The following is a 25,481-nucleotide window of genomic DNA, read 5'->3' on the forward strand; positions in this document are numbered from 1 at the left end:
ATGTCAGTGTTTTTAAACTTGATGTGACTGGAGATTGGGTGCTGAACCTTCTTGATTTTTGCATGAATCAAGTTTTTTTAAGGTTCAGCAGTCCTGAGAACGAGCCTCACGCTGTAGGCTTTAATGCTGTATAATGCTGCATCAATCAAGTCCGAAATGAAATGGCCCAATTACATTTGGGGCAAACAGGAATGTTAACTTGATAGTCTTAACGCTAACACCCTTAATAATGAATCAGCCTGATTCCCTGTGGCCTCCATTTACCATAAAAACAGTCATTGGAGCCTCATTGGCCGTATTTACTAACACGCAGCTGTCCACACTGCTCTGCTTTTTTTTTTTTTTTTTTTATCCTTTCGCAGCAATAGAAATGAGATGTAAACAATACGTGTTTGTGACAGCCCAGATGTGTCATAGGTTTCTACTGACGCTCTTTTTTTTTTTTTTCTTACCAAGTGTGAACACTGGGACTGTTGGAAGGTGCTATAATGTGAGGCTGATGAGAAAGGAACATTAAAATTACTTTTAATAGAACATATATGACTTGGTTTCCTTTATCAGGACTGGAGTAGAACTGTAACATATTCTATGTCTTCCCAGGAAAGCCAGTTGATTACAGTAGTCAGTCCAGATTACATTTGACTGTTCAGGCTGCTCCGCTGGTCCATTTCCAGGGACAATGTGAGGAAATTATGCTCCAATGTGCCTCATTGCACTTTTTCCCAGTTCACCAATCAGACAGTAATAACACTCAATGGGGAACATCTGATCTATTCTGTATACATCTACACCAAATGGGCATAAAGTTACTTGGGTAACCTGTATTCATACAATACAGAGCACCGGCTTCACACTGTATCCTGAAAAGCTTTTCAGTGACCCAAAACAGGGAGATTTTAGGTTCCATGGTAGCTCGTTCACTCATCTCACGCCACAGCATGCATGCTGTCTGTCAGAATTCAGTTTGTGGCCAGCACCATGTGGTAGATCGTGTATGCTCAGAGGAGAGACAGATTGTGGTTTGCATGTGTCCCGGAGAGTTCATGTGTTTCAGAATTATAAAGGTTTATGAGTGAATATCCTGCTCTTAGAGGTTAATCCTTCAGAGGATTAGACTGTGGCCATCAGTGTTTGGAGGTTTGTATCACCAGAAGGATTTTTTTTTTTTTGTAGTTGGATAATAACGGATAATAACTGTTAGGAGTATTGTTTTACTATGACATGCAAACTCCTTTTATGTAATGTCTATATCTATAGTTTTTTTTTGTTGTTTTTTTTGTACAGCAGTTTTTGATTTCATTACATTTTTGATCAAGTTACCTTTCTTTTTTTAAAATTGGTGTCAGTTTCTTACCATCTGTATTAAATTATATGTAAGATTTTCAAAATAATGATAACATACAGGAGAACAGTGGGGTACATTTGACAATTATAATTCTGCAATCACGGTTTAGCATTCAAAAGTTTTGAAAGTGGCACCGATACCTTACAAAAAAAAAGAAAACTGCTTTACACATTACAGTACAAACCTTTAGTTTTCATGCAGTTTAGAGGGGGAGAGTGTAACCCATGTGGTTTTCTATCCCTAAAATGAGCATTCCCCTTCAGGATTCACATGCAGGTTATCTATTATTGCTATCGCGAGACACTGTAATTCACCAATTTTCCCAAAAGGGCTAACATGCTATCTGTAGACACCAGACAGTCAGCTATGCACAGAGAAGCCTTCGACTACTGCAGTGCGCGCAACTCAGACAGACATGTGGCCGAATACGGGCTCTTAAGAGTGTGAAATAAATTGTACTAATGTAAAATTGATCTAAGTTAGGATGCCTCAGTGAGGCCTAAGTTGAAGCAGAGTGATTTTATAATGTGGTCGGGCTACTGAATTAGATGCTACATATGCTAAAAGCCTCAGTATTGAAATTTGGTACCCAGCGACGATACATTTGTCGAGAGTACCACAGTAATTCGGCTGATGCCATAAAAGTACCAATGCCTGGTACCTAGGCCTGTCATAACAGAAACAAAGAGTTTGCTCTGTCATGTAATCATACCATAAACAAGAAAGCAGCAGAAAGCAAATGCTAATTTTACTGGAATCTAGTGGACTAAATAAAACATAAAGAATCGAGCAGGAAAGCATTCAGTAAATCTCATGTCAATTTTCTCTTGATTTTTATCACCTGATGTGAGTATTTCCATCTGGACTACTGTGCATTACCTTTTTGGTGACAGTACAGTACAATCAGGAAAAATAATTCAAAATGTGAAAGAAGGCTCCTTTATTACAGTGCAGGTCCATGGTATGTGGACTCTTATACCAAGTTGGCGTCTGTTCACCCCTTTTTATTGTAAGTATTGAAGTAAATAACGATATGAAAAATATTTACTGTATAATTTGGGACTGTACTGTAAAGGTAATACATTTAACAAGTTCAAAAAGAATCTTCTAAAAGCCATCAGTCTACAGCGGTTTAGCTAAGTCTGTAGTCTCCGTCCGAGGTAATGACACATGTCATCGACTCCTCCGCATTTCCAACATCCCCCTGTGAGGGATCAGTCTTTTGTTTTTGTTTTGAAATGCTTCAGTGTGGAACAAAGGGCACAAATAAGCAACACTTGGATTTATTTCCCCATAAATGAATGTATTACTGAATCCTCTGCAGGAATTTCCTTACATTCTGGGCACACAGACCCAGTTTTGAGGAAATTATACCTCTGGTTAGATCCAAATTGTTGCTGTTGTTGCTGTGCTCGCTTCAGGTAGCACTCAGCCGGGGAGGCAAAGTGTGTTGAGATGTAAACATGCAATTGTCTATAGACCTCCAACAAACATGATAGTTGTTTCTCTGCTAATTGCATCTTTGTAGAGTCTATTGAATAAGTACTCAGTTTGGATTCCATTGCAATGAAGTTTATTTCATTCAGCACTCTGTCTCTGAAGAACAATGGTTGAGGGGTGAGAATCGGCTCCACTTGTCTTTAATATTGCCATTCAAATTTTACTTCAAAACTCCTTCCTCACAGATTTATCTAAATTAATCGGCAAAAGAAATCTTAGGCCGCAGTTGGCTTCAATTAACCTCAGTTTAGCTTGGCTTTAAGATGATTGGCTTTTATACTGAAACCTATCCCACTCAAAGAAAGGCCTGGCCTGGAACCAATACTGTCTGAATCCTCTAACCTGCACAGGAGAAATATTTAAATGAGCCTGTTAAAAGACGCTGTTGAGAAAGGTATAGAAATAGTGTTTGTAGAAAACAAATACAAGGAGGGGGCTCCTTGTGCAGAAAAGAAAGGGGATGTTCAAGAACTTAACACAAGGAACACAAATGGGCAGCTCTGCTTTCAGTCAGGAGGAGATTCAATCAACCAGAAGACAAACAGAGAAGGTGGGAGTCACATCCTCTCATCTGCACTACAGCGCCTGTGCATGCTAACACTGACAAGCAATCTTTTGCTGTCCTCTGTTATCATTCCCAACATAACAGGTCGGAAGAACAACTCGGCCCAGCTGATAACATGCAGGGAAAATTAAGATGCCACTGTAGGCACTTCTCTCCTGCATCCCGGTGGCTGCTTAGCAGGACGTACCAGCCCTGACATGTAATCAGGCAGTGTGTACACACCAGTGGGCCACTCGGCTATCGAAAGCTAGAGTCTCAACACGGCAAGACCAGAGAACGCGTTCATGCCTCCAGATGAGATGCCACACTTTGTACGCGTCACCTTTTCCACCTTCAACCTGCATGCGTAAACACTCAGCAAAGATTGCATACTCATGTTTCGACAGAACATAAGTGTAGACACTTGCTTACACACACACACACACACACACACAGATTCATGTGTGCTGTCTGAGTGACTCAAGTTTGAACCTCAGGTGAGAGTAAAGCATCTGACGCTGTCCTTGGCTCATGGAGGTCACGCTGAAAAGACACCCACAAAAGCTCCTCAGTTAAGCGATGACTTCACTCCTTTCACTGCCATTTGTATCGAGACCAGATTCAGGATTTATCGTTATCAGAAGACCTTGATACATATCTGCATGTTTTTAATTGATGTGTCTGTTGGTGACAAAAAGGCTTCTTAGTCAGTGAGCCGTTTCAGACACTTGTCATTAGTCCATCATTGTGTGATCCGGCTCAACTTTTCACGGCCTCTAGATCAACCCTCCATCTCTCACAGGCTGTAAGTCAGCGAGCAGCATTGAATCACTGTGCTGAATATGTAAATGGTTGCCATTAAAGCTCTCTTTCTTTAATTAGTCTTTAGATTTCATGACTGAGTGCTTCCAATTATGGATCAATGTCTCATTTCTGCACACAGACCCCTGGGTGTGTAGAGGCAGTTTTTCAGTTACCAAAATGCTTTATAATTTCTCATTTGCCAAGACAGCCATTCACGTCATCCTCCCTAACTGCTGATCAATGAGAAATTCTGCTGCTGTAAGGCTGCTGATATGTGTACTATGTGCAGCCGTGTTATTTTTTCATAAACATGATCAAATATATACGGTTGGATTTATTGGATAGTCTGTCTGAATTTGGACTGTAGATGTGTATAGAGAGGAAAATATAGGCTGTGTGTGTGTGTGTGTGTGTGTGTGCGTGCGTGGAAAATTGCTCTGGTAGTAATTTAGCACTGTGCACATGAAGTGGTGCATAAGGGGGGGCTAAACTCTGCTTCATATCTAAATGCGTTCGTGACTGGAACTGGTGGTATACTGGGAGGAGGTGCTGATATAGCGCTTTGGGGAAGTAAAATGCTTCTCATGTTTTGTGAAAAAATGCCATTTAAGGTCCATGGATTCAGTTCCTGGAGCCCATGATAGCAGCTTTTATAAATCCATGATATTAACTAATCTCTGTTAATTGCTCAATGCAACACTAATGCTTGCGTGTACTGGGATTTCAAAGGCACAAACAGAGAAGGAAAGCTTCCAGATTTCTGAACAAGATTGAATATATTTCTTTCCATCTACGGACTGAAACTTATCCTCCTGAGTTATTATTGTGTCTGTTAAGTTACAATGTCAGCTTTCAATTCAATATTAATCCGATAAGTAATTGTGTGTTTCTGCCGTAAATGAGCTGTCAAATCCCTGTTATATCGTTCAAAGTGCACCCAAATTGACCTTTTGTGACTAGCACAACATAGAATCAATCGTTTGCATAATCAGCTATTCATTTGAAGTGAAATGTACGAATTCTTGGACATAGAATTGATTTTAAACTCCCATTTTGAAGCCAATCTAAATGCCAGGTGTGCATGAAAGGGAATGGACGCCAAAGAAAAAATTATCTTAAATGTGAAAAGTATTGCTACTCTGTGGGTGTCGGGTACATTTGTGAAAGTCTCTGAATTAAAATGGATGTCCTATCGACTTTTAAGAGGGTAGGAGATGCGTTGCATCACAACCTCTCACCTCTCTGGGCCGCGAGACACTGCATTAAGACTAAAGTACAAGGCAATCATACCCACACAGCTTCTGCATCATTTCCTCACTAACTCTGTAATTATCGCAAACAAAGCCGTTCTGTTTACACATTTGATGTTCATGGTTCTAAAACAGCGGGACTGTAACTTGTATATTGAAGTGTATCCCTGTTAATATTTCCCATAAATGTACAGGTGTCTATTTAGTGTACATGCATGAGTTAACATGACTGCATGTTTTATGTTTGTTGACTAGTCAGTTTTGGATGAGGCTAAAAGGGCTCTGCTGGAGTTTGTTGAGGTTAAATGCCTCCTATTTAGCTCTTTACAGTATTTTTCCATAAGATGCCGGCACTGATCTCGCTCTGCTGTTACAGAAAATTCGACATCTGGCTCTGCTGTCCTTGTTTAACACTGACCTGTTTGCAAAACGCATGCTGTACTATTGAGCTGATCCTTTCCGTGACACCCTTTTTTGTGCCTTATGAGCTGAAGCTTAACCTTGCACATCCTACAAGCCTGGGAGGAGGGGTGAAGCCTAGGTGGCAATAGAGTACCATTGATCTGATAGTCTGGGCCTCACTGGTCAATGACTCTTGTGTGTTCTGAAGGTTCTGTTGCCATGCCAACAGTGTCAGAGCTGAAAGGAGGTTTTGCGGGCCTTTAAGGAGTTTTCTGAGCAGGACAGGCACTGCCAGTGTCAAAGCACCTGCAGGTGCAAGTGCAGGCCCTGGTGGTCACATGATGTCGCCCACAGATCAACCAGGGGGAGACTGTAGGAGGGGAATGCATTTATCTGCACAAACATTTCCATCAGTGCCCCAGGGCTCAGTGTCTGCTGCCCCCTAGTGTGTACGGGGATGAGTTATCTGCAGCTTTGCTGGTTGTTCCCAGTAGGTAATGTCTGTTATCCAGCTTTGAGTTGAGTGCTTTGATGTGGGGAAAATTGAGTGCAACTATCAGGACAAGTAGCAATTTATTATATTGCAATTTGCTATTTAGATAGATTTTCTATGAATGAGACAGATATAGAGTGCAACTAACTGAAAACTGATGTCAGATGCAAAAAGGTCTGAGGTCACCGGTGATGATAACAACCATCATTAGGGATCCATTACACTATGGAGCCTACTTCAGCTGATGGACTCTAATGACGCTGCTCTGCAGAAAAGCATTTAGTTTTGATTAGACATCGGTGGAATGGTGCATTTCATTAACTCTGAGATGAGATTTTGTTGTCTGGGAATTTATTTGCCACTGTTTGAGCTAGGCTCACACTGACTGTGGCCTGCTTTCCTCAAGGCAATCTGGAGCAATATAAGAAACAAATGCTATGAAGGAATATTCCCCTCCTGACACTTCTCTATCTTTTACATCCACTGTTTTTCCCTCTTTGTTTCCCCCTGAAACAAACTGACTTTGAACTAGCCTGGAAATGTGGTGTCTATTTTTTTTCCACTGCATACTGATGCACTGTTAAAATGTTTGTATAAAATAGTGTCTTAAAGTCTGAGTAGAAGCTGATCAACCTGCTAACTAAACATGCTTTCATCAAACAATGATTTAAGTGATTGAACAAAGCAATGGCAAACACTTGAAGTGTCCACTTCAAGTCCACATATGGTAGTTATGTATTTGGACAGACAGAATTCTCAATTTTTCCATGTACATTGAATCATGTGTCTGACAGTTAGCGTGACTTCGAGAGGGAGCGAGTCCAGCTGAGGAGGGGAAGGAAGCTTGTCAGTGAGTGTGTGTAGGAGTTGAATATTTTAGCTGATGAATGCTGCAGAACACTGTTTAGATAATCGGAAATTTTATCCCCTTATTGGGTTTGATTCACACAAGCCAGAAGCCCTCAGTTTGTATCCATGCTTCATTATAATCGTATAATTAATAGTACTCAGCCCTTCTTGTCTGTGTCGATGTTAGAAAGAATAAATGATTAAATTAAAGGGAATCGGATGCTTATTAAAAGTGGATTTTAATTTCGGCACTGCAGGTTCTTTGAAATATAACAGTCCAATCTTTTTCATGTGCCCCTTGAGAATGAGATCAATGAAAATTACATTTCCACAAGTATTTTCTCCCTATATAGAAGAACAAAATAGTACAAGCATCACTTTTAATACTTTAATTTTTAAGGCATTTTATGCCTTTACTGTTCAGCCCAAGATGGAATGAATAAGAGGAACAGACGACATGCAACAAGGGTCCCAGACCAGACGTCAACCAGCAACACTGCAGTTCATGGTCAGTGAAGTTCAATGTTCAATAACCATGTCCTAATCCCGAGGCTATCAGGATTCCCTATTGAGCATTAAGCATGAAGCAGTATAAAGATGCAGGAAATGGAAATAAAACTTCAACACCTCAAAGTTGTACTTGACAAAATGTACCCAGTTTTTTTTTTACCACCACTGCTTATGATTACAAAATAAAGATTTAGAAGAATAGGAAATAATTCAAAGGGGGGCAACACCAATTGTAAACATTGAAGTGTGTTTTACTTTATAAAAAAGTTGTAAATCCTTTTTTATGAGAGTCATGGAATTTGATAAACTGCCTAAACTGATGTCACTTGGGTCAGCTCAGGCTGAAGACTACAAGTTTGAAAATACAAAAAAGAGGGGATGTGGATATTGAGGCTACATTAGTCACCACTGGAATAACACACCAGAATCTCAGTCAGAACTGTCGGTAGTACTGCTGCATTGTGGGTAATGTAGCTGCCCGGTTTTGCCAAGAAGAGTATATGGAATTAAAACTGCAAGCAGTGATATGCGGGCCCTCGCACACTGCACATCGGGGATCCAGCGGGTCGGGGCCGCCGGCTCCCCGACGTGTAGCACGCGAAGGTCAGCATATTCCAGTTTTAATTTTGTTCTTGATCTTGTTCCTTATTCTTCTTCTTTTTTTTTTTTAATTGCTTTTTTTTGGCAGCTTTAACATCTTCAAAAACTCATGAAAGTTGGTGCCTGACACGTGCAAAGTTTTGTGAGGTTTGGAGCATCGTTTGACCTTAAACATCAACTTCCTGTGTCACGTCCTGTATATATACTATATACTGTATACTGTATACTCTATATTTTTGGAGTATGACCTTTTTCTGAACTGACATGCATGCCTCAAGTTACTTCTCACTGTGAGGCAACTGCTCTAACCAGTGCACAATGAAAAAAAAAGTATCTTTTAGACTTTTTTTTTGTTTGAGTTTTGTATTGTTGTTGACCTTTAATTTGTGGTATTAGTATGACTGCATGTACAAACCCGAACCTGTGTGGCTTACCCCCAGAGGGACTCGCCTTAGGGGGACTCACCCCCCGTGAACCATGTGGCTTACCCTTAGAGGGATTCGCTTTAGGAGGTCTCACCCTCCGTGAACCACGTGGCCTTACCCTTAGAGGGATTTGCTCTCCGTGGACCGTGTGGCTTATTAAGGGGACTCGCCCTCCGTAAACCATGAACCATGTGTGTTACCTTGGCGGGGCTCGAACCCGTGTCTTCATGAGGTCTTTTCCAGCTCGGAGTCGGCACCGACAGTCTGGTTAACCCAACAGGTAAAAGATTCTACTTCACCAAGGTTGCTATTAATGGTTCAGATTCCACCTTGGCCTGTTGATGGTGATTTAACTTTTTGTGAAGTTGAAACGTTTGGAGAAATTGAAAAAGTTTTGCATACACTACACATTACATGAAGATATTTAATATCACTGCAGACCTCCTTGAAAACACGTATATCAACAATCCAAAGAATGTCTGCGGCAATTTTGGTCGCATTTGAATGAATATTTATGGACGATGGCGTTATAGGTTGCAGTTGGCCAAAGCTTTCTCACAATGCGCTATAACTCTGAAGATTGGTGGTGTAGTGGTTAGCACTGCTCCCTCTCAACTAGAAGGTTTGGGGTTCAATCTCCCCCCCTTTGTCATGACCTAAAAAAAAAATCATAAGTCATTTTTCATTTTGAAAATGCCGGTCAATTTTTGAACATGCTATAGCATGACTTCTGGGTCACTTTTTGGCCGCCACACCACGGACACACTGATTTTGATAACTTTTAATTCCAAACATGTTAAGAGTGCACAGACTAAATTTCAAGTCGGTCTGACAAAATCTGTAGGAGGAATTTTTCACCGGGAGATATTTTTGGACCAACTTTCATGAGTTTTTGAATATGATAAAGCCTCCAAAAATGCACTTAATCTTTCAGGATAAAAATAATAATATTTTTTACAAATAACAATAGGGCTTTCGTACCTTCGGTGCTCGGGCCCTAATAAAAACAAGACAATTATTGTAGTTCTTCTGCATTTATTTTGATGCCATCTTCAGTGTGCAATGCAATGAGGGGATATATATGTATATATATTTTTTTCTTTTTTTTTTACTTGTTTTATGAGTGAGGAAGATGTGCAAAAGAAGTTAGGTGTAACATTGTATTTACCTCAGGGGACCACTTTACCTTTCAGGAAAGCTTCCTGTACTTTTTTTAGAATCCGTGTCAAAGTAATTGTGCAAAATAAATGATTTTACGGCCTGACAGTGGGAATTTTACTCAAGGAGAGTTTGTGCCAAAACAGAGATGTGTTAAAGGATTTATGCTTATTGTAGTGAATTTAAAAGAATGTTACTACCTATGTTTTTTTCTTGCACATCCCCATTACAACCTTTAAAACAGAGAGCTTCTTTTAACAGCCCAGTTCAGTATTTTCTCTATTTTTCTTCTACCAGTTTAGAGAGGTATAAAATGAATGTCAGTTGACGCACCATAAATCAAAGTTATTGGTTTAGTATCTTGGAGGAAATTATAGCAACATGAGGGATGCTCCGGTTCGCTTGATTGTATCACTAGCCGTTTGCTGCAGCCGTCATGTAGGAAACACTTTGACAGGTCTGAAATACAGGAATCTTGGATTCATATGGATCTGCTTATACCTGACATGCATATACTTCAAAATGCTCAACATTCAGAAGCAGCTCGCTATTCAAATTTTATCATATGTAAATATGGCACTATTTTGAACGTCATATTGACAAGTTAATGTTGGTCATTGGTGGCTTCCGTCAGATGGATTTTTATAGCTCACATCCTGGAAAGCACAGAAATACCACTCACAGACTGAAAGAATTGTGTCTGTCAGGTAAAAGGGAAAAAAAAGGGGGGGGGCTTTGAAGACAGAGTTCTTTCCCCACTTGATGTTTTATCTACAGAGAAATCTTCAGTCGACACATTTACAACCAAGGCATGCTTGAAATCTTACAAACTTTACAATGCTACGAATTTGATTCCTCATTTTTGAAACGTATACTAACTGTAACGGTGTCAGTCGGTTCACTTTTAAGTATGTACTTTTCACATCTCTTCTGCCATGTGTAGATTTCAAATTAGATGCACTAAAAGAAGTGATATCTTTATTGTTGATTGTGCAATCGGATGGCATTGCACATGTTTTTAAATCATCACATGAATCCACTCTCTTCTACTCGCTTTATCTCAGATCGTCTGTATTCTTGTATGGTTTCTTTTCCCTCCATCCGACTCCAACTCTCCTGTGGCCACTACATACACTACATCTCTGCATAACCATGAACCTCCAACACCACAGAGGCAGCTACACCTCGCTGACATTTATCACTATTATTCTCATTTCTGTCTTCTCTTTATTTGACAGTGTTTCAGGGGGAGTTTACACCTTTTTCTCCTGCTGTCACTATCTCTCTTTTCTATTCTGGACAAGGCTGAATTGAAAAGGTCTGCTGGGTATAGGTGTCTAAGGGCGCTTTTCCTCCTACACTCCCATCTCCACTACTCCCCAGCCCCCACTTCTAACTCTTCGGCTCGGCTCCTTTTCAGAAACATACCACATTTGACTGGAAAAGGGAAGATAGATATCATATCTGCCATGTTTCCTTTCCTAACTTGCAGAAATTGATTGTCCTTCAGTGTAGCTCCACCTCTGCACTCAAACTCTGGTGTAAAATTAGCGTAATAATAAATATTGCATAAATAATTAGTATCCATGGAAACTTAAGTCCATATACTGTGTTTCTTCTTTCTCAACACACTGTGTAGTTTTTATTGTCATCTGTATTGACATTTTGGCTTTTAAATGTATCCATGACAACAGAACGTTCAGGCTCTGAATAATTTGCTTTTGATTGCAAAGTATCAAATCACAAAGCCACAAAAGTGTGATTTGTCTCTGGTTCCTCAGCACAGGGATTGTGATTCATGCTATGATCGTTGGAGTCTTTTATCAGAAATCAGGCCTAAAAAGACGCTCAGGCCTCCGAGGTGGATGTTCATTGGAAGTGGCCCCGGGATAATTCACTATTAATGGGCACCCCTCAGACCGAGAAATGAAATTCGTCTACTGCTTGGAGAAATCACACACTTGTGTCTGTCTTCCTATTTACGTACTAATATTGTTGTCTAAAATATTTATGTGTTTAAATTAAAAAACAAAATCAGGGACTTAATACACAAAGAAACGTGACTATTTTAAAGGTCACATATTTCACACATTTCCAGTGGGTTTTTTTTTCCAGTCATGATCTCTCCTAAACTTCTTTCTAAAGGCTCTACCAACAACAGGCTGTTTTGTGTCTTTGTCTTTAAGGCACATTGATATCAGTGACCCTCTCGTCCAATCAACAGGCTCTTTTCTGAGTGGCACGTGCCCAGGCTTTCTTCCACTTGCTTACTCCTCGATGGAATGACTGCTCTTTTTTCTTGCACATAAAAGGTTGGATAATAGGCCACGCTAAAAGTGGACAGACATATGATATGAGCGTGATTTTGTGACATCACTAACTTGGTCCAAGTGGCACAGTTGCCTAAAAACAGGTTGTGTGCATTTGTTCAAGGACTGAGATTTTTGAAACTTTAATAGTATTTATTTAGCACCTAGACCTGCTTTGCAGTACAATTCAAAAATAAATGTAAGTCTGAATTTGGACAATATGGGACCTTTTAAAGATTTGATTTGTATGTTTAAATAACAGTTTCAGCCTCAGCTGGTGGCAGTAATTCTATCGGCAGTTGCTGTAAAATGAATAACACCAGAAGCCTATTTGAAAGATTTAAAAATACATTTACATGCATCACCACACTTTGACCAGATGTTCTAATCAGACTAATAATTTATACATTAATGGCAATGCAGCATGAGAATACAGACATTCAGGGAGTTGAGAAGTCAGGAAGAAATCTCTTGATCAAATTATCCAGTAGGTGAAAGTATTAGTGATATATGTATTGGTTTATTGATAGAAAATTAGTGAAACATTGAAGTTCCCTGTGGAGTATAAATTCCAAACTCTCAGCTACTCAAACAGGAGAGGGTTTTTTGTGTTGTGAAGTGAAAATCTTGAATGGATTTTGAAATATTGATTGGACAAAACAAGATATCTGAGAACATCCACTCGGGCACAAAGAAGCCATTTGTCCCTGTTTTCTGAACAAATGATTGTCAATAAAATGATGACAAACAAGAGATTGTTAAGAGAGTCAAGAAAATGTTGGATCTTTTGGTCTCTTACAGCGAGGAGCTGATTATTATTTGTGATTTCTTGTTGTTACAAATTGATATTTTAAATAGTTTTCAAGCTGATTTGGACCATGTAGTTTTTACATGTTGCACAAGAGTTTTTGAAGATGCAAACATATGTAAATTTGATAGTACAACGTTCGACAAGAGTCAAGACTGAATGCTGTTTATTATTATTGGATGTATTGTCTTAGATTTATAAAACTTGTGGTGTGTGTGTGTGTGTGTGTGTGTGTGTGTGTGTGTGTCCTGGCTTCATCCTGCTGACTGGTTTATTGCTGTTCCAGGTGACAGAGCATGAGAACAGCAGAGTTTCAGGGTGCTGTTTTCAAGCACCACTGAAGCCTCAAATTTGATTATTACTTTTTTTTTTCATCCACAAGTAGTTTAGAGTTCCCTGCATGACCCCCACCACCACCACCACCACCCCTACCCCACCCACCCACCCACACACATACAGACATACACATCCCGCTGCCTCAGACTGGTCTGGACAGCATCTCCACTCTCATCAGCCATCATTATGCATCTTCATTCCGCTTGACGTCTCCTGTTGCAGTGAATCGGCATCGTTATCATGTTGCTCTGTTCAGATTCGTTACCAACCTTTGTGGAACACCTACACTATCGTATACATGAAACATCTGTAGAAAAGCGTCTGGCCTGAGCTTCAAGTGTTTTGCCAGACAGAGGCTGCATCAATCTGTTGCTCTAATGCTCAATAACATCAGAGGATGTCTCCGAATCCTTGATCTACAAGTTGAAAAATGAAGAAATTGGACATGAAAATGTCAATTTCTTTATCTCACAAAAGCACCCTGTCTATCCCTCCAAACTCTTTTCTCTAAACCCCATGAGGCAGTGGACACAATGATCCTATCACATCAGGAGGAGATTAAACAAGGAGTGTCACAATGACACAGTGAGTTTGATAATGGCACAATAGAAGCTCTTTCAATTATCGTTCTTTCTCTAGAGAAATCTCCTTAAAAGGAAATTCTTCCAATAACTTTGTCATGTGTCTGTTTATTCATTTTGACATTTAATTCTATCTTTCTTTAACCTTATGGCAGTCTAAATTCAATAGCTCTCCAACACGGTCCTATCAAGATAAGATGGAACTAAATCACTGCCGAAGACCTCCTTAGACTGTATAATTAGGGAAGTTAAACAATAGAAGTTAGTTTGTTGTTGCACATTTTTAGAGGGGCATGCAGAAGAATATTGTGCAAAGTTAAACTATTTGCGTTAACTTAAAAGTTACCTGCTACCCTCTGCTTACTGAGCCTTTTATATTTGCAAAGTAGAGCTGAAATTATTAATTGATTAAATGCTTTGACCAAGTAACAATTGATTAGCATCTATTTGGAACAATGCTTTGTCATTTGAAGCATTTTTGAACAGAAATGCCAAACAATTTGTATTTCAGCCTCTCAATTGGGGGAACTTGCTGCGTTTCTATGCCATACATGACAGTGAACTTTATGCTTCTGAGTGTTTGTCAGACTGTTTTACTTTTTAGATTAAAGCAATAGTTTGATATTTTGAGAAAATATCACATTTTCTTTTTAGTTAATAAGTTTAATTTTGATATTACTGTCATGGTTGTCTGTTATATGTAACATAATAAACAGACTTCACATGGTGGCTTACCATAACAGTGAGCCACCAAGATCTCCAACATCACTAATTAACACCTTATATTTAGTTTGTTTAATGATGCAGAACACTGAGGAAGAAATATGTGAATTTCTGGTTTCACGGCGGATTTCTCACTGTTGCCTGGGAATGGTTACTAACCAATCAGACTGTAGCCTTTTATTTATGGCAGTGCGTTGAGAGGTGACTGTCGCCAGTCGTCATACTCTCATCTGGTTATGACAGCCATTGGCTTTGCATTATCATGTTAATGTATTAAAAACCCTACAAATGGCATCCTTAACAAATGCATGATGCTGCTAAGCTGTTCACTTATGTTTCATTGTGCACCACTGCATGTCCCACAGATCTGCTGGTGTCACTGTGATTAATGGGCATCCTGAATGTGCCTAAACAGCACCCTCTCAGCCATCTCTGTTATTCACAGTGAGTCAGTTGTCAGCCGTCACCGGCAGCACCTTGTCAAGTCGGATTTCCTCTGCAGGCCGGTGTTGAAAGCCAGAGGGTCAAGCTGGTTCCAACTTTAGGGCCTGTTATCTCCTTGCCTTTGGCTGCCCTCCGGTCGTCTGTCTGGCCTCAGATTTAGTCGAACCGCAGCTAGCTTACAGATAATTATCAGGCTGAGGCCAGCTGTGTGGCACACATCCACAGGCCCTTTGTTGCTAATTGAATTAGACCCCACGCTGGAAGTGACAGAGAAATGAACAGTTTCCCCCAGTGAGCCATGTGATTAGCAGGCTTGGAGAGGAGAGGTCGACTCAGGATGCCATGCTGGTGTATACGGTTGATGTCGATGACTCAACGTCTGCGTCAGCCCGACATTGATGTTTCTGTCAGGTTTCATTTTATGAGGCGTGTCAATGGGGGTCAAGTACAGCGGACAATCAAAAATGGACTGCCGCCAGGCTTTTGATGTGAAGAGCCCAAAATATCTGTTTATTGTTCCCTCTTTTCTGCCATCTGCTTTACAATTTATTGGGCAGCAACCAGCAGCAGTTTTTGTTTTTAAGACTCATCATAAAATATGCAATAAATAAACCATTTTCACCATGAACATTGTATTTATAGTCACAGCTTAATGAATATAGCACTTTAATGATTTCTTACCTAAATCACAAACCTGCTGCTGCACACTTTTGGGCATCCATCAGAAAATGATTACATATTAGGTTGATTTGTTTTTGAAAACAGACACAATTACATTCATCCATTATCTTTACCTGTTTTTATCCTGAACAGGGTCACGGGGGGGGGGGGGGGGGGGCTGGAGCCTATCCCAGCTCACATAGGGCAAAGGCAGGGTACACCCTAGACAGATTGCCAGTCCATCACAGGGCCAACACATAAAGACAGAAGGAAACAAAGACCATCCACGCTCTCATTCACACCTAAGGGCAATTTGTAGAACCACCAATTAACCTGAGACGCATGTCTTTTGGATGGTGGGAGGAAGCCGGAGTACCCGGAGAGAACCCACGCAGGCACAGGGAGAACATGCAAACTCTACACAGAAAGGCCCAGGCTTGAACCCGGAACCTTTTTACTGTGAGGCAACAATGCTAACCACTGCACCACCATGCCGCCCACAATTACATTCATATATACATAAAAAAAAAAAAAAAGCCTTCCTCCAAATCTTAATTCACTTTTTTTATGGAAAAAAAATGATATGCAAAAGTCAGAAATGATTAAACCCCCCTTGGCAGATGTAACCGCTCGGAAAGGCTGTTGGTTCCCTGTTAGGAGAGTCTTTCTATTCTTGATGTAGAAATTTTCACCTATTCTTCCTTGCAGATTACTTTATTATATTCTCTCTGACAATCACAGCATGTTTAAAATCTACTCACAGATTTTCATTGATATTCAGGTAACATTGAGGACCACTCCAACAGCTTCTGCTTACAGTTCATTGTGGAGTTTGATGTTTGCTTTAGATTATTGTCCTGTTGTGGAAACCAGCCTTTTTTAAATTCCAGTTTTTCGACTGGTTGCGTGATATTTAGTGGAATTCATTCTTTGCCCTACCGATGCAGTGTTTCCTTTGCTACTGATTTTTTATGAAACCCCCCCACTCCCTCCTTCCCCATCCTGAACAGCTGGCGAGGTGCTCTTTTCATTCAATTCTTGCCCCTGTTGTCCTGCAAACATACCTGGTGATTGTGGCCAAAAAGTCAATTTTAACTTCATCTGTCCACAGCACTTGTTTGCAAATTGACTTTGGCTTATCCAGATGTTACTTTGCACACATTAGACATTGACTTTTGTGATGAGGTCTCCAGTAAAGTTTTCTGTGCAAACCCTGTTTGTTCATCCTCAATGCTGCACAGTGGAAAAGTGCACCACCACTCCTGTTTCAGCTAAACCTTCCTGTAGGTCCTTTACAGACATATGGCGGAGTTTCTTTTCTCTGTCTGTCCAGCAGTTATGATGTTTTATCTGAAAGTTATCTCGGTCTTCTAGATCGTGTCTTGACTTTAAACGTTTACATATAACTGTGTCCTCTACACACTGCATTTTTTCCATTAAGTCTCCTGCAAAGGTGAAGTCAAAGAATGGCGAAGGTGAAAAGTGATAGTCTGCATTTCTGTCTTTGATCTCAAATTTGCACCTCTTCCCTTCACTCGTCCTTGTTTTCATAGTGCTATCATTTCTCAGGTCTTCTCTTAAAGTCACAGAATATGCTGAATTAGCAGCATGTCTGCATGCTAAAATAAGAGACCTGTTTGTACACCTTTGCAATCTTATAATCGCAGATATTTTCTTGGCACTTTTATTGTAGGAAGAAATATGAAAACCTTATAAAATCCATCTGAGTTACTGCTGCTATTAAACTCAACCAGCTGGCTCATTTGTGGAGGGAGGTAATTGACATCACTCAAAGAGAAAAAAAAGCTGATAACATAACTTTTCTATCTTTTCCGGGGGCCCATTAACTCTGTAAAGGTGTGAGTTCAGTTCCTGCTCCTGGTGTATATACAGTATAATCAAACCTTTCTGCTGCACAATCACTTTCATTATTTTGCCTGTCTTTCTTGCTGCCTGCCTGACGAGTAGGATGTTTACCAGAGCAACCTGTGCAGTAAAAACCTGCCTGTTCTGAAAGAAAGTAGGCCATCTGTGCTGGTGACTGACACACAGAGTTTTTGTGTGACACTCGGTAACTGGAGCACTTAAAGATTCATTTTTGGACGTGTAAGTGCATCATCTGTTACCTTTGTGGCTGGTCTGCAAACAGAGATCAGCATCTGCCTTTTATTTTTTTTTATTTTTATTTTTTATTACCGCATTGTGGGACCATTATGTAAGCCCTTGTTGTTGTACTCAGCCTTCAACGGTTCGCTACTCTGATTGGTACGATGTTATGAAATGTGACACAAGTTATTTGGTTGTCATCTTAATTATTTATACACACCTCTGTTGGATGTGAAAATTGGGTTGTTGTGCTCTGCTGTGCAACAAATCTTCCATTCTCTCAGTGTAAAACGGAATAATATGAGAACGGTGGAAATAGTGCCCTATGCGAGTACGAGAGCAGTGGATAAAACGTTTTCTATTATTTATTCTTTTACTGTTTTTAGCTGTCTATTCATAATTTAGGATGTTATACATTTATGTGTGGTGTCTTTCCAAGAGGTACAATATGTATAATCTCTCATTATGGTATTGTTGTCTGTTTGACATTGAATTTGGCTTGAAAACTTTTCTTATTTTCTGCCTCACGCTTCACAGTATTTTCTACATGTTACATGCACCATGTGGATTTATCCTCTGTCCCCCCCCCCCACCCCCCTACCCCGCCTCCTTCAAATTACATGATCCCGTGGTTTGTTTTTGGTTTTTTTGCTTCTTTTTTTTCCCATGTGCCACAGAGACCATGCATGAAATTTATTGGCCCCCAGTCCTGCCATTTCACACGCGAGACGTGACTAACAGATCTTGTGCCATTTCCCATCTCCGTCGGCTCCTGTGTAAAGCTGACCTTTCCTGCCTCCAGGCTATATTTAAACCGTGAGCACCAGAGACTTATGGGGCCGTGGTAAATTTTATTATCAACGCTCTCCATTTGTCTGACTTAATTCAGGTCCGGTGTAGATCGTGCCAAAGCATGCTATATATTTACACTCTTCTATGGCAAACAAGGGCACCGGTGACAAACTCAACCATCAGCACCTTTGCTGGGAGGTGGGCGGGGTCACGGGGGGCGATGCCTGGTGAAACATTCCTTTGAACTGCGTCAAGAGATTATACTGTAGGTGTTATTTACAGGGCACATCACCTATGGTTAAGTGTGAGAGGGATAAAGAAAATGGTGTTTCATATTATACCATCTGGCGGAGGGTTGACCAGAGAGTCAAACACAAAGGGACTTGACATTTTGAAGAATCTCAGTTGGTAAAATGTCACAGATTTCAACCTCAGACATATTCATCAGTCTTTACCATTTGTCGTCATTAGAGCAGACAGCAGGTTGAATGAGCTCACGGACAAACATGACCCTCGCACGTACACGCACACACACGCACACGCGCACACACACACACACACGCACACACTCATTCCTTTTGCGACTCTTTTTCACTTGTCTGCTTAACCATTCTCTCTATTTTTCCTGCGCTCTGGTAGGTCTGAGATGGGAGTTCAGAGGGTGCTCCAGGTGGATCTGAAAATGGAAAGCTTCCCAGAGCCGACGGGCAGCCGCTGGATGGCCTGGCAGGTGGAGTACCCGGCCAGTCGTGCTGCCACACAAGAGGTTGAGACGGAGATCCACCTGGCACAGGAGGACCTCGCGGGCATTGTGCCCCTGGCCATGGTGAGTGAAGCCACTTACAGCTTAGTGCAACTAGACTGCTGCACACTCATTACTCTGAATGTGAAGTGGTGCATCCTGGTAATGTAGAATGCCATATTCTAAATTTACACTTCGAATCAACATTTCCATATCTGTTTTTACTACATGAAAGAAACACATTGCTTTAGAAATGGCTGAGAATTGCTTCTCTTTTAATCAAGACTAGTGACAACGTGACGGATAAAGATACATGTTTTGTACATATCTTATAGTAACAAAACATTGCTAAACTTTGGAATAACAAGCAGGATATTTGCATTTACAATATGTAGAGTTAAAGTAATTTAACTGACATTGAAATGCTCTTTATGATAGTGCATTTATATCAATACAAGGAGGCCATCGTCCACATAATGTCTATCAGTTACTGCTAAGCTACAAGTGAGTACATTCATTCAAGTAGCGATGTTTTTTGCCGTTTTCTTCTCTACATTTTCAGGGAAAATACTTTTATTCATTACATTTATCTAACAACTGTAGTTGGCAGTTTATTCTTTAGTTTGATATTTTAGATATTATTCACGAGTCTCCCTAATCAGACAGTCGTAAAATTACAGACCCCAGAAATGTATGCAAAGGTTTTGGCGTTTTCTTTTTGTGTTCTTTACTTTTTGGCAAGAAAGCAAAAAAAGAACAAAGTCAAAAGAATAAAGTCCGAAAAACCATGTTGGCCTTAACATTGGAACAGCCTCTCTGAAAAGTGGATCAATCAGTCATTAGTGTTGCTGGCTAAGTGCATTGACGTTGATATCAAGTGTTTATTTGTAAATGCACTTTACAAGGTGGTAGAGTTTGGGGGCATATGGTGCTCTATGCCACTTGGTAAAGGCTGCTCCAGTAGTTTCAGGGAATTTGGGTCTGGAAAGACCATGCTTCCTGTGCTCCTCTGGTTTAAAAAAAACAAAAAAAAAAAACAAAAAAAAAAAAACCATAGTCCCCAATAGCATGCTGGTCCTGCACCGGTTTGAATATTTAAGCCTTAGAAATAAAAACAATATTAAATAAAATTCATGCAATATAAAATCAATATATGAAATGATAAAATGCAGCCCCACTTCTTGCTACAAAAACAAAATGCTGCATACATGCTAATGCATCAGTAACAATAATCCAAGCATATATTATATATACAAAATGACACTGTGAGTGGGGGCCATTCTGCATAAGTGCTTTTGATGCCTGGAGTATATTTTGCTGATCATTTCTAAGTACCTTTACTTTAATGTTTAATGACAGGTCTTTTACTGTAACAGACTACTTTTGCATTGCAGTAGAACAATTTTAAGTGGAGGATTTGAATTCCTCTTCCACCACTGATCCTTAGATTTAAATGACGGAAGTTATATTGTAGGTCTGTGCCCACAAAGGGTGTTTAGGAGCCGGGCAGGAAGAGAGCGTCTGTCGCTCCCAGCTGGCCTCAGATGGAGTCTGGAGGCGGGCACTGGCCTGGGGGTAAGCCCCGAGCTGTGTGTCTCCCTCAGCGCGGCACAGGTAGTGTGTTGTGTAGATTAACCCTTATAGAAGTTGACACGGGGTGCCTTTCATGAATCTTTGTAACTTTGTTCAGCGACCCAGAGATCACCGCTTCTGATTTAGATCAAGAGCGTTCAGGTGAATAAATGAGTAACATCAATTGTGGTGACTAAAGAGAAAGACGCGCTGTCACATCAGTGCTGATTACTAAAACAAAGATTGCATTCATCTCTATTTCGGTGCTTCTGATCTTCATGCTCGAGACCTGACTGTTGTGTTATTGTTATTCTCTAAGTATTGCCCGTAGCTGTGTAGATGATAGATGCCTGTGGGTGGCTGTTCCTGGATTCAGAGCAGCGCAAGGCATCCTCACCCACAGATCCATTCTCAGGATAATTGAAGCTGTGTGTTTAATGCTCCAGTATTTTTCGAGTTCCCTCTCTCACATCCCTTTCATGTCACTGATATATCAACAGCTTTTCTTGCTCTAGGAATATATAGTTTGTTCCCACACCCTTCCACTGACAACAACTGCAAAGATGATTTGCATGGTTATCTCAAAGTCTCGACTTATAAAAAGAGATTCAACCAAATAATTTACCATCGCCTGCTCAACAAAAAACAACAACACTCTAAATAAGATCTTTGCTTCATTTGATTTTATTTAGCTGTTGTGAAAGGGCGTATCACTGGTAACATTTCCATGATTGTTTTTGTACAATAATTTCTGTGAATGAACGTGCACTCATCAATCAATCCTCCAAGTGTCTGCTTTTTCCCTCCGATTATTCTGCTCATTTTACATAAAAGAAGGGTTTTCATTGCTCATTATAAATCACAAAGTTTTTTTCTTAGTGGCAAAAATCCATCTCCATTAACCCAATATTACAACTACTTGCTGAACTTGGCTAAATCAGTGAGGGGCAGCATAATTCAGGCAGGAGCCTCACTGGGTATAAAGATGAATAGTGTTTCATGTGTACTAAAACAGATGATATAGTCTGTGTGTGTGTGTGTGTGTGTGTGTGTGTGTGTGTGTGTGTGTACGTACGTGTGTGTACGTGTGTGTACGTGCACCCTACATATAGAGAAAGGATTGATTTTCCCCCTTTTCCTTGCCTTGATTTTCCATTCTGTTCAGAGGGCTTGTCAGTGAGTCAGTGAAGCAGCTGCTATTGTGTCAGAGAGTGTGTGGATACAGTGTATTGAAAGGATCAGGTTCACAGATCAGCATATACCTTTGATACCAACATTTCAAACATTTTCATCATCTGACATTAAATGAAAGGAGGCTGATTCAGTCAATTTTATTTCATTTTATTTAGCTTTATCACGAGGCTGAACACACTCCCTGCTTTTCAACTTAATTTTCTTCCATGTGCGTCTCCTGCACAGACATCTTCCCTAAAGTGAACAGCATCTGCAGCCAACCCCATGGTACAGTACTTAACACAACACAAATACTTATACATGGAGACACATTCAGAACTCATTAACTCTGTCTGTCTTCCTCTATCCCCTTTCCTCCAACCTCTCTCTCCTTCACTCTTACACACACACACACACACACACACACACACACACACACACACACACACACACACACACACACACACACACACAAGCACATAAGACTTTTGCAATCTGCATGCACCAATATGAGAGAAGCACACAAGCGAGAAAGAGGAAGGCTGAATTAGATTACTTGGGATCACTGTGGCATGAAAAGGCCCACAGATAAGTTCCTCTCCCTCCTCCCTGCTACACTCCTCGCTGATAGAAAAGAGGAAGTAAGGTAATGTAAGAGCAGCGCCGTCAGCCCCTTCTTACAAACACACACGCAAGACCCCCTCCCCCCCCCCTTCCACCACCATCACAACCTTCCCTCCACAAGAGAAAACAAAATCCAATTCCAGATAGAAAAGAGGGTACTGCACACAGAACTGAAGTCACCGTAATACGAGTAGTGAAGATAGAGAAGTAGCAGACTTACACAGCATATGAAATGTGGGACAGAATTTATGACAATTACGTGCACAGTAACAATGAGGTTCATTGCCGTAGGATATATCACTTGTGTCTCACGGGAAGGGTTGTAAACTTTGTAAAATAAATGTTGAATTACTTGAAGGGGGCACTCATATTTTGCAGTATGGGACCATTGCAAATATTACATGAGGTGGTGAGACTGAAAACTCCAAGATGCCTGCCAGCCTGGTACAGATGCGGCATCATGTTATTACCAGTTACTAGGTAATTGGCTTAAAACATCTTCATTTTAGATTTACTGATGGGAAAAAAGACTTTACTGACCATAATGCATTTTTCCAGGTTCAGATTTGGAAGGGATAAAGAAGAAAATACAGAATTATGTTGTCCTTGTACGCAATGTTACAAGTTCAATCTACAAACCAACCTTTTTTTCAAAAGTTAAGGTTTAATTTTCTTGTTTTTGCTTTTTCTATATATGTATATATATATATATATATATATAAATATAAAAAAAATTAAAATAGATAAAGTCCTTCAATATCCCAGAGTAGACTGTACGTAACCTGTAAGGAAAAAAAAAAAAATTAAAATCAGATTTTCTCTATTTTCTACGATTATCTGAGCACACAATAATAACTATTACTAAATTTGTTTGAGTTTGTATACAACCCAGTTTGTCCCCAAAAGTTGGCAAATACAATTCTGTTTTTATTTAAAATGCAAGCGATGACTAACAAATCATGTAAACCCATATTTAATTGAAAATATACCAAAAACAAAATATAAAATGTTGAAACTGAGAAATGTTATTGTTTTATGACAAAATATGTGCTCATTTTGAATTTGATGCCAGTAACAGATTTAAAAAAAAGTTGGGATAGGGGCATGTTTACTATTGTGTTACATCACCTCTTCTTTTAACAACACTGTAAATGTTTGGGAACTGAGGAGACCTGTTGCTGGAGTTTTGAAAGTGAAATGTTGTCCTATTCTTGCCTGATATAGGATTTCAGCTACTTTTAGATATTTACCAAGCTTGTCGCCCTGTTCCCAATTACATTCTTGGCACAGGTTGTCATAAACGTGAAGTTTAAATTCTCTCTGATATTTTTAAGTCAATATTTATCATTTTTAATTAGCATCTGATCTGCAATATGTCAATATGTCTCCTTTGGCAAGCCTTAAACATTGCTGATACATCTAGCAGAAACAGAGCAGCACTGCTTTTCCATCAAAGTCCTTGCCATCATTTCCTGCCACTATTCAAATGCTAGTTCAATACTCAGTTGTGTTTTGCCTCTTGTTTCATCCTTGACAAAAAAAAAATCGGAAACTATTGAGCTGAACATTATCGAAAGCTGCATTAGGCTGCAGACTGGAGTGTTGATCTTCAGTGGGATCGGCAGCATTAGAAATATTACATCACAAAAAAATATTATTGTGGAGCTGCCTTTGTTGTTTGCTACAATGTAACTCTCAAGGTAAAGTTGAACTAAAGGTTATTTAAGGCAGTCTCTTTGTTGCCATCGATATTGTTATCGTCTTTATATATTTCTGTTTGGGAGGGGCATTTTTGTGATCAGTGAAGTTGATAGTAAATCAAGGTTACAGATAAAAGAAAAGACAAAAGAAGTGCAGTGAAGGGAAGAAACACTGACTGGAAAATAGGGGGGGGTGTATTCAGAGATATTGGAGAGGGAGAAACACATGGGGTAATTCTCCAATCTTTTTTAATCAAGTTAAGAGGGAAGACTTCACAGAGCATGCTGAAGGCATCTGTTGACACTACAGCTTCTCTAGAAAGTCTTCTCATCTGTAATTAGCACTAATTAGTCTAATAAGATGGACTGGATTTCGTCATAATGTAAAAGCTGCTGTAATTCTGTTTTGACTGGAAATAATCTCATCAACTGAATGAAGATCCATAACTGACCGTGTCTCCAAAGGTTGTAATGTAATAAAGCTAATGACTATTAGTAATGGGAAGCTTATTTGGGGTTTGATCACGTTTATGGCCTATTACTTCGATGGCTCCTCAGACCCGTTCCCTGCCCATTTATGGCGTGTTCTAAATTACTGCGCCCTTGCCGGAATTGATTATTATAAAAAGGTCTTTTTATTGCATTATACCAGCCAAATGATAGGCTGTGCCATGGGTGACACTTCTGGGAAAGCAGCGGCATCGTTTTGAAAGACGAGCTCGCTTATTTCTTCCGCTCCCTTTGAAGAGGGCTCCTCCTGTGCGTGTTGTCACAGACCCACCTGCATTGGGAGGGCTCAGAGCGCCACTCGCCGCCACTTTGTCACCACTTTCAAACCGTGAAGCAGGAGTTGTGCTAATGCAGCAATTATTTCAAAAGCAGAAAATGAAAGAGTACTCAAAAGTTTTCGTCAGTTGCGAGCGAGGAAATGCCTCAGTGCTCTTTCTGTCGACTGTAATACAGCGTGCCTGTCCTTGCTTGTCTCATCTTCACCTGCTCTTTTACAAATTCTCATCCTCTCTTTAGTTCTT

The 25,481-nt window shown here is 40.1% G+C and overlaps 1 protein-coding gene across 2 annotated transcripts in view; it reads left to right on the plus strand.

The window, feature by feature from the left end:
• LOC138191853 (transmembrane protein 132C) overlaps positions 1-25,481 on the plus strand; it is a 125,330-nt gene that overhangs the window by 70,837 nt on the left and 29,012 nt on the right. For both annotated transcript variants that reach the window (XM_069138905.1, XM_069138906.1), the window contains exon 4: positions 19,279-19,465. In XM_069138905.1, coding sequence (XP_068995006.1) covers positions 19,279-19,465 — 187 coding nt within the window. The remainder of the gene's footprint in view (positions 1-19,278; positions 19,466-25,481) is intronic.

The sequence above is a fragment of the Embiotoca jacksoni genome, unplaced genomic scaffold (genome assembly GCF_022577435.1).
Source record: "Embiotoca jacksoni isolate LCO1_2020_lvr unplaced genomic scaffold, fEmbJac1.0.p SCAF_8, whole genome shotgun sequence".
Lineage (NCBI taxonomy): Eukaryota > Metazoa > Chordata > Actinopteri > Embiotocidae > Embiotoca > Embiotoca jacksoni.